The 19,929-nt window shown below is 32.8% G+C and overlaps 3 protein-coding genes across 4 annotated transcripts; 2 read left to right on the top strand and 1 right to left on the bottom strand.

Moving 5' to 3' along the window:
• The first annotated feature begins 1,048 nt into the window (after window positions 1-1,048).
• Window positions 1,049-4,773, top strand: LOC146902079 (phosphopantothenate--cysteine ligase 2-like). Of its 2 annotated transcripts, none has more exons than XM_085738144.1 (10): window positions 1,049-1,122; window positions 1,512-1,669; window positions 1,762-1,885; window positions 1,979-2,023; window positions 2,122-2,207; window positions 2,668-2,720; window positions 2,871-2,930; window positions 3,209-3,310; window positions 3,694-3,813; window positions 4,272-4,773. In XM_085738144.1, the coding sequence occupies exons 2-10, from the start codon at window positions 1,522-1,524 to the stop codon at window positions 4,509-4,511; spliced, it is 978 nt and encodes a 325-aa protein (XP_085594270.1). In that variant the 5' UTR covers window positions 1,049-1,122; window positions 1,512-1,521; the 3' UTR covers window positions 4,512-4,773. The 2 variants fall into 2 exon arrangements, with proteins under 2 accessions (XP_085594270.1, XP_085594269.1); XM_085738143.1 differs by having other exon boundaries at window positions 1,049-1,299.
• Window positions 4,774-5,799: 1,026 nt separating this feature from the next.
• Window positions 5,800-7,158, top strand: LOC146902078 (peptidyl-prolyl cis-trans isomerase CYP26-2, chloroplastic-like). Its single transcript, XM_085738142.1, has 2 exons — window positions 5,800-6,793; window positions 6,964-7,158. Exons 1-2 carry the CDS (start codon window positions 5,928-5,930, stop codon window positions 7,064-7,066), a joined length of 969 nt encoding a protein of 322 aa, XP_085594268.1. The 5' UTR covers window positions 5,800-5,927; the 3' UTR covers window positions 7,067-7,158.
• An 84-nt stretch (window positions 7,159-7,242) lies between these two features.
• LOC146902077 (C3HC zinc finger-like protein) lies at window positions 7,243-12,331 on the bottom strand. The gene is made up of 8 exons (XM_085738141.1): window positions 12,163-12,331; window positions 11,879-12,080; window positions 11,099-11,222; window positions 10,688-11,019; window positions 8,924-9,772; window positions 8,490-8,613; window positions 8,110-8,309; window positions 7,243-7,538 (listed from the first exon to the last, which is right to left on the bottom strand). The coding sequence occupies exons 1-8, from the start codon at window positions 12,249-12,251 to the stop codon at window positions 7,437-7,439; spliced, it is 2,022 nt and encodes a 673-aa protein (XP_085594267.1). The 5' UTR covers window positions 12,252-12,331; the 3' UTR covers window positions 7,243-7,436.
• Window positions 12,332-19,929: the final 7,598 nt, after the last annotated feature.

The following is a 19,929-nucleotide window of genomic DNA, read 5'->3' as shown; positions in this document are numbered from 1 at the left end:
TTAGATGAATTTATTAGCCCAAAAGGAAGATTTAGACAGCCAAACGGCCTAACAGTAGGTTTTGAAAAAGTGAATATGGTGTAAAAAAACCAAATACTGTAAAAGAGTTAAATATGGAAAATTACCCCTTTTGGTTCATAAAATTTAATTTCACCTAACAATTTTTTTATTTATATCTTTTTCATGTCACTTTTGTTGTTACGAGCAATTTGTGCATGACTTTAAAATTTAAATCTATAATTGTACAAAAAAAATCTATAATTTTATTTTGAGATGAACTCTTCTAAGATTTTTTCTCATGTTTTCATATGAATTTCAAATATGATGCTTGAAAATTCATATGCAAACCAATTAAAAATGACATAAAAAATAAAGGACGGAATCCCGGTTGAAAATTAGATAAATGTTAAAAACATTACTTTCCAACACTCTTTTTAGCACTCATTTTATTTTTCCTCAAAAGAAAAAACACTCATTTTATTATTAGATGAAATCCATGAGTTTCATTGGTGGAATATATTTTCATAGTGTGAGTCTGTGAGAACTACACGAGTTTCATTCAATCTGAGAGTAAGTGTTAAAAATAGAATGATCATATCACTCATCCATAAATTAAGTTAAGAAGCGACAACAAATGTAAATTTATCACTTTTTTTAATTAATATGCACTATCAACATACAATTATTTTTTATATTATTTTAACTAAGAAATCGAGCTCAAGTAGTTAATAAAATTGTTTTAGGATGAATCGTCCGAGAGAATTTGATATCGATTTTTCGTAGACGAAACTTTACTTATCTTTGAGTCGAACTCTAGATACAAAATAAATACATAACTTTTATGTATTGGTTTTATGATATAATTAAACTTTATTTTTTTTAGGAAATGTGTTGGTGTTAAATTAAAGTAAAAATAAATAAAATAGTGGTGAATATGGAATATGGATTCTTTTTAGCCGTTGGATTAAATAATAATTAAGAGTGGAATTAGATGAGATATACTCTTTCTTCTTCACTACCTACCCAGGGACAGGGACTCTCCCTTTTCATACTCTACTAGTTGTGATACAATACATTACAACTTACACCTCCTCATTAGAATTCTAATTACCGAAACTCAAGGTTTTCCTTTTCTTTTCAATATCATTCATGTTAATTGGGTTATGCGCTTCAAATCAAAATTAGCTAGATTCTTCTTCAGCTTTACAATCAAGTAATGCAATTACCTATATTCTTTATATTAAATCTCACTTTGGTTGCCTCCGATTTCAAAGCTCACATTTTCGCATCTAATTCTAGGTAACTAACATATTTCAAATTCTTTATTACAAAGTTTAGTGGCTTCATCGTATATTTCTCAGCAGTCTAAATCTTTTGTGTATGCAATCTTCTCAAGTTACGACAGATTGGGAGTATTTTCCTGAGTTTTGGAATATTTTTTTGGTTAACTGAGTTTTTGTTGCTGTTCAATTTATGATGATGGTTGGTGTTTATGGCGAATAAATGTGCAGGTAGATTTTGATGGATGCTGAAAACAGAATGGAAGATATGGGCCAAACCCTTGAAGCACAAGTTAAAGCCTTTTTTGATTCTGCTCCTCCTTTGCACAACAGTCATGAAATAACTCAAAAATTGAATCAATTCATTCAACGTAACTCTTCATCATCAGGTAATTTAGCTTCCGATACATCTTTCAAATCTGCATATTTCTTTTCGTGTTGCTTCCATTCTAAATGATTTGTGTGGTTTTTGGGACCTCAGAAAATGGGGAAGCTAGGAGAATTGTTTGTGTAACTTCTGGCGGTACCACTGCTCCATTGGAGCAACGGTGCGTCCGCTATGTTGACAACTTCAGTTCAGGTCATAGAGGGGCCACATCCACCGAGTATGATGAACTTGCCTTGTTCTTTTTGAAATAAACCAAGTAAATTTTCAATTCTACTATCTTGAGAGTAACAGGTCGGTGGTTATTTTGCAGGTACTTTCTGAAGGCTGGATATGCTGTTATCTTTCTGTACCGGAGGTAAATTTCTGGTCCTGCGATTAGCCTTTTCTTTAGTTTGATTTGTTAATTTTTTTAAAAGCATTTGATGTGTTAATTACCAATGAATATTTATGCAGGGGAAGTTTCCAGCCATTTTGCAGATCCCTTCCTGAGGATCCCTTACTTGAATGCTTCGAGCCCACCAACGACTTAAACATTCAAGGTTTTCAGTTTCTGCTTTCTCCCGTTTCACGCAATAAAAAGATAAAGAGGCCAATGCCTAAAATCATACAAACTATTGTACATATTAGAACAGTATTTACATTAACATTGCACTTGATATCTTGATAGATAATATTTGACAATGCATGTTATTCATGTTGTATGGTATGATGATATTAAGTGTCTCATGAGCAAATATTCTTCTAGAAGAGTCTTACACTTTATGATGTTCCTCAAAGGCTAACCAATATGTGTCTATATACTTTCTTCATACAGTATTATTTTTGTCCTAATCTGATGAAAGACTAGCCAAAGATTTATACTTCATTTGCTATTTTGTGACTTAATTAATATGTCTACTTATTTTTTTTCTTCCCTTTTTATTTCTATTTATATTTTACAAAATCAACCAGAGTTATCTTGAATTTGCTGAATTGTGTTTTTTTTCTTCTTTATTTTAGTTCGGAAGGATTATTCTGAAGCAGTGAAGAGTGCTATCGTGGAACATCATACTGTATGATTTGTAGATTGAATTTTGTGCTTTACATATTTATCTTCTTTTTTGTTTATCTAATTTTATTTTGTCTCCTTTTTATAATTGAACATTAGCTTTAGCTTATTCAAATGTAATTATAGCCTCATTGTGGTTTTCATTCCACTGCAGGCAGTAGCAGGCGGTCACTTGTTAAAACTTTCTTTCAGCACCATATTTGAATATCTTCAGGTTAGCTTAGCCTACGCTTGTAAATTGTAAGCCTTGTTTGATGCAACAGATATGGACATTTGAATCTCCTATATGGTATTTAATATTTTTTCCCTGTTTATCCGAGTGATTACTGCAATCAACCATGGGGTGGATTAAATTATTGTGCTTTTTATTTCATGTGTTTGTCATATTACAAAATAGAGCTACTTGTTTTATGTAAGTTATAATTGTAGGTATTTAAAATAGTAGATTTTCCTGCACTAATTGGTCAGTGCTAATTGCCTTCTGTTTTGCAGATGTTGCAGATAATTGGAATGTCAACGAGGTGTATTGGCCCACGTGCAATGTTTTATCTTGCTGCTGCAGTATCTGACTACTATGTTCCTTGGAAGGATATGGTATATATATGATATGTTGATTCTTAATTCCATGAAAGTTTTGATGCCATATGACTTTAATCTTGGCTAAAATGAATATTTATCGGTCAAGAGATAAGAGATATATCATTTGAAGAAATTTTTAGTATTATTTATGTCAGAAATGAAATTAGTGTTTAGACAATATGGCCTTAGTTTCTTGTGTAAATACAGATAATGTCACATAAGTTTATAAGTCTTGCTTCTACTTCAGTAAACATGAAATGAAATGTAAGAATGGTGACTTGTGTTCTGTCTAGTAGTAATACTTGTAATGCAATAGCTTTTTCTTTTCTGTTGATGAAATGTAATGCAATAGCTTTTATAACTTGCCTCTATTTTCTTGTCGCATGTTAATCTTGCAGGTGGAGCACAAAATTCAGTCAGGAACTCACCTCTTGGACGTAAAGCTTGTTCAAGTGCCAAAAATGTTGTTAGTGCTTAGGAAAGATTGGGCTCCTCTGGCATTCTGCGTATCTTTCAAGGTATTAATGGTATTTGTTAGACACTGAATTCTATATGGACCTTTACCTTTTTGATAGACACTGAATTGCACTTATTAACATAGTAATAATATTTTGATACGGAAATTTGAGAGTTTTGATCAAAGAACATGGCTGAAAATTAGTTCAGTCTGAATCTACTGATGATGACCCACACTTAAAGAAGAATAAACTAAAATACATAGTACTAACTTTCTAAAGGAACTGCATTATCTATGTTTTCCACCAAGGATATTTAGAAATTAACATGAACTATTTGAGATCTAAAATAGCATTCCACACGAGAGGATCAAAATACCTCTCGGTGGTGATCTCTGACAGGTATTCAATTAAGGAGGCTAGTTTTTGTTTTGTTTCAATAGCAATCGTTGAAAAATATGAATTCCTGAGTAATATATCCCGACACATAGATAAGAATTGCTTTCCTCCTTTGGTGACAGTTGGAGACAGATTCAAGCATTCTTCTAAATAAGGCTAATGCAGCTCTTGAAAAGTACAACATGCATGCCGTTGTTGCAAATGAACTCTCAACTCGGAAGGAGCAAGTGGTGGTCACCACTGGTGTTGAGAAGATTACTGTTCGGCGAGACAATAGTGAGTCTGCTAATGATGTCGAAAAACCCTTGATTAAACTTCTTTCAGAGAGACATGCCATTTATATTGAGGATTCCAGTAGGTGACTCTATGGACTGACTTTGGCTCCAACCTTTGGTTTCTTCTCCTTGTTGCAATTTTCAAGGCATTACAATTTTGGTTGTATGCCCTCTTGCCATTCATTTTTAAGTGGCATTTAAAGTTATAGAATAAGAAATACAATAATGTCTTCATTTGTGTTAAAGCCATAGTTTAATTTCTTAATACTATCACTTGTTATATCTTTACAATTGTGTCAAAATAAGGGCATTATTGTTAAAGTAATAATGATATTTGATTTTTTTTAAATGGTTGAAACATGAATAAAAAATTTCTTTTCTTAATGGCATTCAGAAATAGAACCGAAGTTATAAAAATCTCTTCCAAATGACGGTGGAAAAAGAGCACACAAACAAGAGGAAATTGTTTGATACTTCAAATTACTAATTTGGTAGAGTTTGGTTTTTACTATTCCCGTTGGTTTGGCATTTATCGTACTTTTGTATATACCTGGAGTTATAAAAATCTTTTAGATATTAAAATTGGATTGCTCACAAGGTGGGAATTTTTGACATGGGTACTTTTTTTTTAAGGAGAAAAATTAAACATTATGCACACGTCATATTCTGCGCTACAAAATTGTGTACAATATAATTAAAAAATATTTATATAATATTTGGTGGAGAAAATGAAATGGAAGGAAACTGAGAGACCTATAGTTTTTCAGTTTTGTTTCAAACACCTGAGAAGGATTGGAATTGGAAGGGATATAGAGATGTCGAAGTTCCTCCTAAAGTTACAAAACTCGAACCATTTATGAACTCCGTCACGGTTAACTTTGACGCCAAACAAACATTAATGACTTCAATTTGTGATTATTATGTATGGAGAAAATTCTATGATTATGTTAAACGACAATGAATACTTTCTACTATGTTTATTAAAAAGTTTGCAATTTTTCACTTTCACTTGTGAACCAAGTACAGATATATCTTCCTTCACACTCTTAATAAATCAGGATATCTAACTAAAATGTCTTCCTTTTCCTCTATTAATTTGTACACCTTTTTCTCTTTATTTCCAACCAAACGTTTCTAGCACAGTGAAGTTTTTTTTTTTTTTTTGAGGGATGCACAGTGAAGTTTTAACAGGTCTATCTAAGCCCAAATGCCACATTGGTGCAAATTTTGTTCTCAATATCTAAAGGGACCCACATAGAGAGTACATAAAATTTTGGTATGTAACAAACAATTGTCTGCCATAGAACATAGCTATTTCCATCTTTCTTATCCACGAAATCTCTAAAGTATCCTTTACTCTATCTATTGTTATTCTGTCTTACATTTCTTTTTCTAAATCCCATAATCAGCTACCTAAAAAAAAGGAACAGCTTAATCAGAGAAATTGGAGCAGAAACACTAACATAAACCAATTCCTAAGCAGTGCCAACAATAAGCAGAGAAATGCTACAACACCCAAGAGTACTGCGAAGTTCCCTTCAACCATTCAACCCTTCATCTCATACAACAGCACCATCACATTCATCATTCCAACTGTTACCAACTACACCACATTTTCCGAACCTCAAACAGCAATGCAGATTGTCGCGTAGAGAGCTCGCAATCTACAGCAATACTTGCTTGCTGCTCCTTTTGGGTAATGGATCCAGAGCAAGAGCAGAAGAAGACGTTACCAACAGTGACAAACTAGGAGAGGATTTGACTAAAACTCCCAGCTGCACTGAAAGAAAACCAACAAAACAAGTTTTCTTTGACGTATCCATTGATCGGGAACCAGTTGGTCGCGTTACTATAGAGCTTTATGGAGATGATGTCCCTGCAGGAGTTGAGAGGTTTAGCAAGATTGTCAGTGGAGCTGCTGGTATAAGCTACAGAAGGAAAGAGTTTGTCAAAATCATGCCGAATTACGTCCAACATGGCGGCCTTAGATCCTATGGGGTGGATGCGGAGCTTGCTAACAAAACAGGAAGCAATTTGGCTGCTGAAAAACTTGTTGAGGAATGGGAGAGAATGTATGAGAAATGTCCTGGGACTAAAAATGTGGCTGGTAGTGTAGGAATCATTGTGAGAGACCCATCAAAGCCACCTCCTAAGTTTAAACTGGTTGCAAGACTAGGGAAGCTAGAGATTGATCAAGAAGAAGTTGGAACCGATCCTAATGGGACAGAATTTGTCATTGCAACAAAGGATTCGCCGGAACTAGATGCTTCGTCTCTGGTAATTGGAAGGGTGGTAGGAGGAATGGAGGTTGTACAGAAGATTAGTCAGGTAAAAACTGTACAAGAGAACACGAGCTCTCCATATTTTAGGTGAGTATAACACAAGTATTTTCTGCCATTTTAGTCAGTGACGATATCTTTATGTCCAACATGACAAGTTTGAAACAGTTTTTGAGATCTTTCTTTGTTTTCTGTTTCTGCTGCTATCTGCAGTTGAACCCTGTTTATTAATCATTTGTATTTATATTGTTATATAACAGGGTGGCGAAGCTTATAGGAGACAAGAGGGCTGTTGTTGCAGAAAGAGGATTCAACCGCCCTTATTCCAAAGTTGTCATTACAAACTGTGGTGTAATACAGTAGCACAAAATTGTATTTCACTCTCTTCTCTAGTTGAATTTAAGTGTAAGAGAACGTATCAAACACATTCTATGACAATATCTATCGTTATCCAACTCTATTTGCCGTCTGCCACATGATTGTAAATGGGGAAAAACATATTACAGCTACCCAGAAGCAAAGTAATCATGAATAACATCTAGGTGCAACAAATTACTTTCTTTTTGTTAGGAAGGGGATCCGTCCAACATCATCTTAAAAAATACCTATTGAACTATAAGTACAAAAATTACTGCTTACATGGTTTTCAAATGGAATAACATGCCAAGAAAAATGGCAGTATACAATGGTTTAGGGTTCTTCAATTAAAATTTGTCTTACACCTGGATCTAAGCTACCTATGCTCTGCACTTTGGCTCGAAATGTGAGTGAGCTTCCTTCTGCTTGTAGGTGGAGACATGAAAAGCTTTCTGATTGAACCAACAGGGTCATCTACCTGCATACACATGGTATAATAGTAAGATGGTGAAACTTCTATGACAACCGATACACAAACAATTGGACATTAGCCCGTGCTCAAAAACACGTCACAATAAAGTTGAGACAACGTGAAATATTAACATAACCAGATTATCATTCTCTTCTGTGGTTTTATGACTCGTATATAATTTAAATTCCCTTTGCATGAAACACAATGTGTTTGGTTCACGTAACACGTTGGGAAAATGAAACCCGATGAACCCCCAAACCAACCTGAATGTTGGGAGGAATTAAAGCTTTTATTATGAGCTTAATGGAAATCATGATTGTACAAGAGGCTACTAAAGCAAAGGGTTAACCATTTGCAGCAAAAAAGAAAAAAGCAAAGGTTAACCTTGACTTCTTGTTAAACAATTTAAACCTAATATATTTAGCTTTAAGGTTTTTCTTCAAGTATCAATTTGTCAAAGTATAGACTCCTAGCACTCTCGTCCACGATGTTACAATCCACCATCAATTAACTGCATGTATAATAAATAGCACATTCAACGATAAAACTTAAAAGTAATAAGACATGCAAAAAATACCTTCATAATGGCCATAGATGATGGAGATGTATTTGGAGAATGTGGCAAATGTTCTTTTGGACGATACAGAGCAGATAATGTTTGTTTCCAACCAGGCTCTCCATCGTCTTCTGATGCAATCCAGGGGCAGAAGTGTCTGTGCTGTCTGATTGGATCAAATTCCATTGCTTTACTGGGCAGGGATGGATTCTTAAACTTACCTGGAAAGCAAAGAGAAGAGGATTCTTAAATTTTCCACTCATCATATAAATTCTCAAAACTAGAAACTACCATTCATGCTAAACATGCAACTACCAATCAGAATGCATGCACACTCTAATTTCATGTTCAAATATTCCACGGCAATTATTTACCAAGGAACTATCAAATATAGTACTTACCTAAACTATTATGTACATCTTCGCGGTTAATGGGATTCTTTGCTCTTTCTTTGACCCCAGAAGTTTCAACATGACTGCCTTCTTTGTTCTTATGTGAAAGTGCTTCATCCTCTGCCATGTCTTTCTGCAAAGCAGTGTTACAGTTAAAAATGGACTTCCAATTCCAAACAATAACTCCTAGCAAGACTACTTATGATCAAGCAAAGGAACATCTGTCTTGTAACACACTAGTGTAAAATCCCATGCTATGCATGGGAATAATGTTTTCTTTCTATATTTTTTAAATCAAATTTTGAATGATATTAAAAAAAACGAAGGTTGTAACATACTAGTTTTACATTTTGTTCAGTGTTATTGCAATAACTACTTGGCAATAATGTTTTTCTACTAACATCATAATCTAGTGACCCCTTGACAAGTAAAAAAACACCAACCTGAGAGCTACTAGGATCTCCTGCACATGAACTCTTCAATCCATCAGTTTCTGCTTGTACTGGCATCTTATCCTTAAAACCAGAAGGTTGTCCTGCAGAACTGGTGCCCTCTAAAACGTTGTCTAACACCGAGTCATGAATGCTTGCTTGAGAACCAGTTTCACAATTTGAAATTTCTCTTATTTCAGATGACACAGGAACAAGTTGTCCAATAGAAGCATTAACCGTGGTATCCGTTTTCTCCCGAATCCTGATCTCCTGTGAATCTGACTGACTACCGCCCCGATCAACAAAAAAATGATCTCTAATATCATAATCATAAGAAAGACGAGCTCTTAAGTTCTGACCAATAATAGGCAGAGATATTATTGCTTTGAAGTTTTGCTTTGTTGGGGGAGGACCCCCTGCAATTGTCATATTTAAACCCGAAGACGTGTCCTTTGATGAATTAGCAATGTCAGACAAGGCATTATTTACCCCCTGCCTGTTTTCAAGATCATTATCACCATTCACTTCTGCATATCCCACTAATCTGATTGATTCCACAGGTCGGGGAACTGTACAGAATGCCCACAATCCAACAGTGGCTCCACATAGGGAACAATCCAAAACTGCAGAATTGGGATCCATTTGCTCCCCAATAGAATGCTTGGAATTTTCATCCATTTTCGAACTTTCATTGTTGTCAGCAGAATAGACAGTGAGATTGTTATTCCTCGCATCAGAAACTACTCGAGGAGAGTATACAATAGTTGAATTTTTATGAGACTGATCTGATACATCCCTGCAATCGACTGCATAAGGTAAATAACGAAGTTCCCAACCGCATAAACTTATTAGCCTTTGAGCCTGCATAGTTAAACATACATTACCATCATTCAAAATGGGAGGAAAAAAAGAAATGCTAAGATATATTAAGAGGACTTGATGAGAATAAATGAAATGACGGAAATTTGTAATTATTAATAAAAAAAAAAAGAAGCAAATGCTAACCAACCAGTGACCAACATTATTTAAAGAATCAACATCATAATATTTTATTGGAAATTGCAGTTTCTGAAAATCACCGATGCATTCAATGTTGTGACTTCCACTATAAAACTTCTATACGTAGATTGATCAATCATTGCTCTTGCTAACAATATTTAAAGAATCCAAATCATAAAGAGTTTATTGGAACTTGCAGTTTTTTAAAAACACTGATGCACTCAATGTTGTGACTTCCAATATAAAACTTCTATACATAGACTGATTAACCAGTGCTCTTAGCAAGACCCATATATGGAAAACACATTCATCAAATGCATTAAGCAATTTTATGAAAAAACCCAAAGTAAACCATTATTTAACCAATTCGAACATCAGCCAAGTATCCACTTCTTTTATGATCATGTAAGGCAACTATGATTTATTTGCAAAAGAGTGGCGGTCCAAGCCAGGTTTGTTTTGGAAAGCATCTGCCAGCCAAAAAGACATGTAATGTCTCCTAAGAATGTCAATGAAATACAATAATCTGGCAGCCAACATAGAAAGGTAAAATGGAAAAATTCTACATGGTAAGAAAGTTCCGTGTTCAATTCAACAACAACAACAACCAAGCCTTATCCCACTAAGTGGGGTGGGCTACATGAATCAAAAAAAAAAAAAAAAACACCAGTAGTTGAATTCACAGAAAAAAAAGATGCTAAACAAAATCAACGTCCAAATCCCAGACCAAATACCAGTAGTAGAAGAAATTTTCTCCATTGGAAAACCTGTTATTACCTGGTAATACAACTTCAGCTCCTCTTGACTACTGACATCTTCTATTCCAAATTTTTCGGCAGAACCATTTCCACACTCCTGCATCAATGATTGTCCAAGAAATTCATCCATATACGGGCTTTGCATGTGGTCTAGTGCAGAAGATGCAATACGTGGAAGAGTTGACAATTCCAACAGAGCAGAGCAACGTTCTCTGAAATTATCAACCAATACTGGAGGAGATGTGGGAGGAAATCGTGCCAGTGTTTCACTGCAGGCATTGTCAATCCATGGACAAAGTAATTTATGTCCATTATCCAATTTTAAGCTGAAGACCAAGGCTGCCTTCTCCACTGTGTAAAACCATTCTGGTTAGAAAATTCATATAATTGAGCATTTTTGTGAATTGTTTTGAAAAGAACAATGCCATACCCTGGTGGTGATTCCAAGAAGCCGGTGTAGAGAACAAAAGACGTGCTCCACATTCTTCACAGGCTATGGTGTCAACATCCACATTGATCCAACCTCTTCTAGCACAATTGACCGCACTTACTTTCTGTAAATATAAAAAGTAAAAAATGACCCTTAAAATGTGAGGAAAACAGAATGAAGGAGGGCAACACAACGAGGCTTTTGTATGCAAAATCTTAATAGCTATACAGCCGATTCACGTCAACAAAAAGAATAAAGGAGTAAGAGTTTTCTTTAATGAAGGAGATGATATGGTGTGATTAAAGTGACATAAAAAATATTAATCTTCACCAAATATAGTCAGAGAAGGATAAAATTTTACTACAACAGAACCCTCTCCGTTAAAATCCCATCACTCTTCGTGAACCAAACAAAAAAACGGTTATACAATACCCCCACCCTTCACTCATATCATCAAACAAAATATCTACCTCTCCTGTTTGGATTGGATTATTTGAGGTTATCTACTGACTACTGTCATATGTTATGAGAATGTTTGGGAGAGCTTATGGAATTTGGAAGCCCACAAGTTGTTATCAGCTTATTTCCATAAACCCTCCATGATAGCTAATGAAAACAGCTTACAAGTTACAACTTGATTTCATCTTTTGTTATTCAAATAATGTATACACAAACACTTATATGAAAAGTGATTATGCAATAAGTGCTTAATTAAGCTGTTGTTTGAGTTGAGCCAAATTAATAGAACTGATTCTGTGAAGATGGAGAGTGAGGAATAACCTTAGGTTTAGCAAACCAAGATATAGATTTAAATGTAGCTAATCTCCTCATAAAATCAGCACGATCCCAGGGTCTACACAAATGTCCTTGTGGTTCTGATACTGCTGTAGCTGATGAATACTGTTCATCCCCTCTCCTATCGACAATTGACTGAAAACCACGTTTCTTACCCCTTGAACTTGATAATTGAACCCCCGATGAACTGTACAAACAACACACATTATTAGGAGCACACACACACACATATATGAAAATGAATATGAATGTGAGGATGATTAATGAACCTTTTATCAGGATTGTTGGATGAAGATTTGGAAGAATGAAAGAGCTTATCCATGATGGAACGAAACCTCTTCTCAGAATCTTGACTCATCTTTGTTTCTTCAATTCAGATTGGTTTTGAGAGAAAAACAGAAACGATACACCTTCAGTTTCAGTTTCAGTTTCAGTTTCCACGGAGAGAAGAGAAGAGAAGTAGTTTGGATTCAGTTTATACTGGGTTGGGCTTTTACCTTATTTTAAATTAGGGCAACATTATTTACACCACCACTATTTACACTCGGATTCCGTGTTGCACTGAGATTTTACGCGGTTGTTGATTTGAGATTAATCGGTTCAAATTTTAAACGTAGTTTTACCTAGTAAAATGATTTAAGATCAGATGGCCTAGATTTGTTACAATGTTTTGCTATAACAATAAAAAATCCAATTCGATACATTTCTACTATCTCAATTCATTTCTTTTCCTCAAGTCATATATGTGTGTGTGTGTGTACACACACACACATCTATTTACTACATACTATTCTTTGGCTAATGGTCATATATTTTTTGTCAAATAATCTATTAGTTGAAATCACACACTTTAAGTGTGAAGAAGTGAAGAATTCAGAGTTTAAACCTCACCCACTACATACTATTGTATTTTTTTGACAAGACATACTATTGTATTTGAAACTAACAACTAAATTGTACTCACATCTTCTAAAAAAAAGATGTACTTACATGATTGACTAATGGTCGTTTATCATCAACTAGTCTCACACACCATGTTTTGGTCTCACAATATTTATTTATTACTTTTTTTTGTTTGCAACCTCTAAAAACAAACTCCAAATCTTTTAGAGAGAAAAAAAAACAACTTCAACTCAAAATCATCTTAAACGGCAGGTAGCCAATCTATTGGTTTGGATATAACTTTCTCTCCCAATGTATGTAAATTGTGTATATATACGATATATGTACGATTTCACAAGAATTTATGGGGAGTACGAGTCTGCGAGAGGTGTTCATGTACAATTCAAATGGTTGCATAACTTCTACATGCGTGAGTGTGCACATGAAAATGGACATTGAGCATTTGTTGCAAAACCACATTTTTTTTCTTTGGCACCGTGTAAAAGCAAACAAGAATGCCACACATGTCGACTTGGCCTACTTTGAAGCACTTCAACGATCTTGCGCAAATAAAGAAAGAATTTGAAGTTCGAATGACGACCCTTATTTGACACAATATTTTTGTCAATTGAGCTATGCTGGTTAAACAAACTATTGTTGCTTTTACATAAATGTTCATAAACAAGGTATCTATATATCATATGTTTTTTTAGTTGGATAATTCTTTCTTTCTTTTTTGGTGAAGTAGGATAATTCTAATTGAGAAAATTTAGAAATGGCTTCCCCATATTCATTCCAATTCCCTCCAATCTTCTCTTTTTTTTTTTACTTTCTACTTTAGAAAATTTAGAAATGGCTTCCCCATATTCATTCCAATATCTTTTTGTTTTTGGTTTAAGTTGGAATAATTGACAAGCACGTCGTGGTCAATTGTCATCAACCTTGTTGGTATATATCTCATGCAACGTGAATGTTTCGAGAGTGTCTCGCGAGTGTTATTTGTGTTTTGTTGGGGGTGGACTGGAGATTATACCATGTTTAGATTCATTGATTTTGTCAAAAAAATGTTTAGATGCATTAATTATTTTCAGCGGCCAAATCAAAGTACCACATGTTGATTAATGCAAATACAATAAAGTATAGTTGCGTCAAAATATCCCAATGAATAGAAATAAAAAATTACATATAAACTTTAAACTGAGAAGAGAATAAATATTCATCCATGCTTCAGTCAGATTTTCTTCTCTCTTTTCAATAGCAAATTTTAACCAAATATATCTATAGTTTTGATGTGACACTTTTGTTGTAAGCTCAAGCTTACTAATTTATTTAACAACAAAAATAAATGATATAAACAGATTGAGATTATGATATTAGCTCGTAGGAATTAATAACTTGTCAAGTAATCACTCATATCACTATTATAAAATAAATCCTATCTGGTTTATATATAAATCAAATACATCAATTAATTAATGAATTTAAAAAGTAGTTTTTAACTTATAATAGTGATCAGAAAAAGTAATTAACATATCATGACGTGTCATAAATTTATACTGCAAAATGGCTCGTGCAAGAAACTCAAACTTAGCATGTGTTGGATTCAACTTTTTTTATCCGTTGCCGCATGTTTGGACTTGTTTTTACCGTGATTTTAATAAGCTAATATTTCTAGCTTCACTACAAATTGTGGGTTGTTGCCGCAATTTTGGTTGAACGTGGAATTCTCACGGCCAAAGCAAACACTTACTTGGTGAATATGTTTTATTAATCTCAACATAATCTCATGATGGTAAGATGTGGTCTTTGCCCTTTTATCTTCCCTAGTTGGAGTTTATGTTCAAGGGCAACAATGTAGTCATAAATATTCCATCCGTTTTAAAATGCATGTCGCATTTTTGTATTGTGTATTATTCGTATGACTTATTTTGACCATACTTTTTACTCCCTCCGTTTCAAAATGAGTGTCGTTTTAGGTGTTTACACACATATTAAGAAATGCAATGATTAAGAGAAAGAGAATGGTTATTTTACCAAATTATCCTTATTAACTATTGGTTAGTTTTAAAAGTTATACTTTGGAAGTAGTGTGCAGAGTATTAATTGGAGGGTACAATTGAAAAAAAAAAGTTATTATTGCATTGGAAATTGAAAGCGACACTCATTTTGAAACAATTTTTTTTGGCTAAAGCGACACTCATTTTGAAACGGAGGGAGTAACTAATAAATAAATAAATGCAAATATTAACAGTCAAAGTTGTTCATTGACACATGTGACTTGGTTAACTACGACATATATTTTGAACTCGAGTTTGGTTACCTTTAGAGTGAACTCCAAAGGCTTATCTCACATACACATATATGTATGTATGTATGTATATGGTTTTAAACTTAATTTTGAATTTAAAAAAGATGTTTTCATTTTTTATTTTTGAATTCAAAATATAATAAAATACTTTAAATTTCATCCATTTTAAAAAGTCTATCAATCTTCTTTCTGGAAAAAAAGTTATCAATCTTTAGCTATTTTTTTTAAGAAATCCTTTTTAATTTACAAGAAACAAATAGTACTAACTACTACTAATGCTTAATATGGTGAGTAAATGGATATATAACAAATATCTCACAAAGGTTTCCTACTAGCAGTAGCTAGAGTCAAACCATAACCTCCGAAGGGTAGCCTTCTCTCTTGTTTAAAAATTAAACACGTAGAAGGATCACAAATCCAAATCTTTTTTTTTTTCGGTGAACGGGTCCCAAATCCCTTTATTTACTCTTTTGAACTGTTATTTCTAAACAAACTTTATCATTTCATGAAACCCTAATTTTGTAGAGACAAGGCACTGAACTGCGATGGCATCGAAGAAAGGAAAGAATATCATACTAGAAGTTGGCAGCAGCAGTGGCACAAAGAGAAGAACTGTAGAATTTGAAAAGCACATATATAGAGTTGCGAAGAAGGTGCATCCTGATTTAGATATGCCGGTTGAAAGCATAGAGATGATAAACAATATTATAAACGACATGTTGCATAAGATTGTTAAAGAAGCTGCGAAGAATGTTGCTGCTTTAAATCAAAAACTGTTGGTCGAAAGGGATTTATGGATAGGGGTTAAAGAACCCTATCCCAAATATTTGGCCAGGTATGCTAATTTGCATGCTTATTTTCATCGTAACTTTTATGAAACCCACCGAGTGGGTGATTTAATGGCTAGACATGCTAAGCTACCTGATTCAGAAGCTATTGACGAGCGTGAATCTCGACGATTGGCTAAATACTTCGGTGATGTATTGTAATTGATGGATGCTACATGACCTCAGCTCTCTTTGTTATCACAAATTGTTGTTAAGTTATTTGTTAGGGGAATGATGTCCGGTTACTAAAAGTAGAAAGTTTGCATTAAAAAAATTGTGCAATCATTGCATTGACTAAAGAAGAGAAATGATAATTTGACAACTAAAAAGTTGTCCCACACCATATATTGCTACTGTTTTGAATACAAACTAAATTTTTTAATATTTCTTACCATCTTGAAATTCGTGAATGTTTAGAATTGCTTGATGGATGGATACGGTGTAAGCAAAGTTGTAAATTTTTGGTTGTCAATATATTATTGCTCACTAAAGAAACAATTTGTTCTTCCATGATAAAATTTCTTTTAGAGAAATGATAGTTGTACAACTTTTTTGACAACGTTTAGACAACTTTTTCTCTCATACTCACATAATATTCTTACGATAAATGATATTCTAGCAACCATTTTGTGACAACCTATGTGACAACTTTATCTCTCATACTCACATTATCTTTTTACTTTATCTCTCTATTGCTTTGGTTTCCGTGTCACTATCTACTTTTCCTTTGAAAATTGGTGGTTGTCACAAAAGTTGTTGATTTTTGGTTGTTAGAATATCAATGCTCTATTCTTACTCTCTCTCTTTCTTTTTCTCTCTCCATTGTGAAAGAGGAAAAATAGAAAAATAGGTTGTCATACAAGTTGTTAGCAAATGGTTGTTCAAATATCATTGTTCTTTCTTTTAATATGGAATCTTTAAACATGCCCTTTTAGGGCACTTGTTAACAAGACGCTAACTAGATTACACAACTTATTAAAATAATACATTAATGAGCTAAGCTATAGTGAACGAACTGCCCGTCACGAAATTCGAAGACGGTTGAATAAAGCTTACCTTACAAGGGTGTTATACTAACATTTGTCATTAAAAAAAAAAAAAGTATTGGGTAGGACCAATGTAATCATTGACTATGGTCGTTGCCTAACATCAACATTAAAATTTGATGTTCGTTCAAAAAAAAAAAACATTAAAATTTGATGTTACACGTTGTAGTCATGTGTACTTAAGTCTTGTGGCTAGGGGGAATGCACAAATTTAGAACCCTTAGTGCCAATAAACTAGCTTGTAATCCTTGCATTTCTCATCGCTTTACCAGTGTATTCACACAACAAACTCTTGTATTTTGTTCTTGCAATTTCGAGAAAATTTAGTTTCTTCACTTTTGTTTTCTTTATATTTTTGTTTTAGCTCGTCACTATGATGAGTGAATAGTTTCTTTCTTGTGTTAGAATTATGGAAAGTAATCTAATGATAAATTTTCCATAATTTCAAATCTTATTTTGTTATGGAGTTTCAAGGTTCTAATTTAATCTTATTATTTTTTTTAAGAAATATCTAGGAAAACAACCTTTGTTGAGAGACAAAGGATGATGTTGGACCTATAAGATTAGACAAGGGCTTTGAAACATAAAAATATATAAATGTCCTTGAGGTGATATAGGCTAACAAAATTGAATGAATTATAAAATATAGCAACTATGAGAATAAGGGGCTATATTGAATTAGAATACGCTTTTGCATATTTGAAAGAAGACATTAGTTACCTTAGAATTATCCCACCTTTAAATCTTGATTTTTCATAATATTAAGGAGATTGTGATTTTGTTTTTTTATCATTGTGATGAAATTCAATAATCCTAAGGCTCTTTAATAAATTGCACATTTTGCAAAAACAATCAAACCATTAACCTCACAATCATTCAAACTATTATTGCTAAACATATAAGAGAAACTCTTTGGATACACACAAGTCCCTTTGAATCAATTAAATAATTTCTAGTTTAAAAACATCAAATAATGTGACATTATTAGATATTTACATAATTATATTACAAGTGAAGATCATTTTATTATATTACAAGTGAAGATCCTGTTATAGAGGTGATTTCTAAGTTTAAGGAAAAATAATATGCAAGAAAATTTTTCCTTCAAAATAATATTATGCTCTTTATCCTTCAAAAAATAAATAAATAAATACACGCTCTTTAAAAAAAACACGGTTAAGGAAAAAAAAATGTCATGAACTTGGACACAAGTATATATGAATGTAAATTTGTCCTTATGAGCATAATATTACACCATTTTAGACCACACAGGTGAAAATTTTCTCTCTGAGTACGATGATACGAGAGAAAATCACCTTGATAAAATTGCGGGAAAGGGATGTAGAGCAGGCTCCCTCCCTCAGGGCCGGTCTTGAGATCTAGTGTCATAAGCCAACTGATATGATAGGGCCGTGACCCTCTCTTAATATTATTATGAAAAAAAATCCGCATGTACATAGTGGTGGAGCTTGAAAATGAGGTGTTAAAGTAAAGATAAAAATTTAAGTTGCAAACTAAAAAAAAAACACATATTCATTCATATATAAAATAATTAATATGGCTACATATACAACAAGTCAAAATAAAGATAGATATCTCAATGCGAACATACAAATAAATTTAAGAAACATCACAACAAACAACACTGAATAACATACCAACTATTTTATCAAAACTGAAAAAAGCCTTATTCAATATAAGCTACTATATTTTTTTTTGTTGATATGGAATGACTTAAAAATAAAACAACTTAAATCCTACTAAGAAAACATCCATTACAACATTTAATATTGTTTTATAATTTTTTAATTAATGTTGTGAATTAATTCAAATCTTGCTTGAATTAATTTTCAAAGTGAATCATTTTAGAAATCTAACGAACCTTGGAGATTGCTTGCTTTGTTAATTAAATAAAAAATATATATAATTAGTTGTGAATTAAAAAAAATTAATATATAATTAACTTTAGATTTAAAAAATTAATTTTGAATATTAGATGAATCCCACACAATTGATTTTCTCTCATGCTCACGAACTAAACATGACATTGGAGTAATGTATTTCAATCATAAACTGCATGCACATGATTCATTAATATATCTTGTAAAAAATACACATTTGTCATGTTCCCCATGTATTAAATATAACTTTTGAAGTCGTGTATTTCAATCACAAACAACACCAACTACTTGCATGAACGACTATTATATATTTCAAAGAACACATATCTTCCTCATTCTTTATTATTAAATAAGTCTCTTACATGTCATGTGAGAATAAATTTATATGTTAGAAATACAAGGATATTATCAACTTTAAACTTCATTATATTTGTGTATTATGTCTATATTTTTTGTCAAGTAACTGAATTACTTTTCTATAAATAATCACAATGTAACATTTTATTATTTTATGAAAAATTATAAGTTACATTGTTTACCACTTCAAAACTAGATAAGGAATATGAACAAAGTTAATTATGTATTTGTTCTATCTTTTGTTTTTATTCATTCTTTTATATTTATATTTTTCTTCTTTTTCACAAATGTGTAAAATAAAATATACTTTTATGAACACACGAGCACAAAAAATTGTTACCCACATTCTTAGAAAAAAATTGTTACCCACTAATTATTTGACATATACAATTAAAAAAATTGTGAACATCTAATAATTTATACTGTATTTATGTATTATTAAAAATAAAAAAAAATTGGTGCCTCTATGAACGGGTCTGAACGATCTCCCATCCTACCGTACTCAAGGCCACCACTAGTTACATTTATGGATATTTTACTTAAAAAAACTCAGCATAATTAGACATTAAATTGCTCTTATTCATCACTAGCAAAAAGACGGGCACTCACGTGCACGTCTTTCCGCTCTTTTTATTGCGCTAACTTTTGAAAATTATTAACAGTGTTTTTTTTATGAAATTTTGATTTGAATTAAAATTAAAAATATAAATGTTTG

This window comes from Medicago sativa, chromosome 8 (genome assembly GCF_051527215.1).
Source record: "Medicago sativa cultivar Bolivia chromosome 8, Bolivia_mono, whole genome shotgun sequence".
Taxonomy (NCBI): domain Eukaryota; kingdom Viridiplantae; phylum Streptophyta; class Magnoliopsida; order Fabales; family Fabaceae; genus Medicago; species Medicago sativa.
This window is presented reverse-complemented; position numbering and strand designations above follow the sequence as displayed.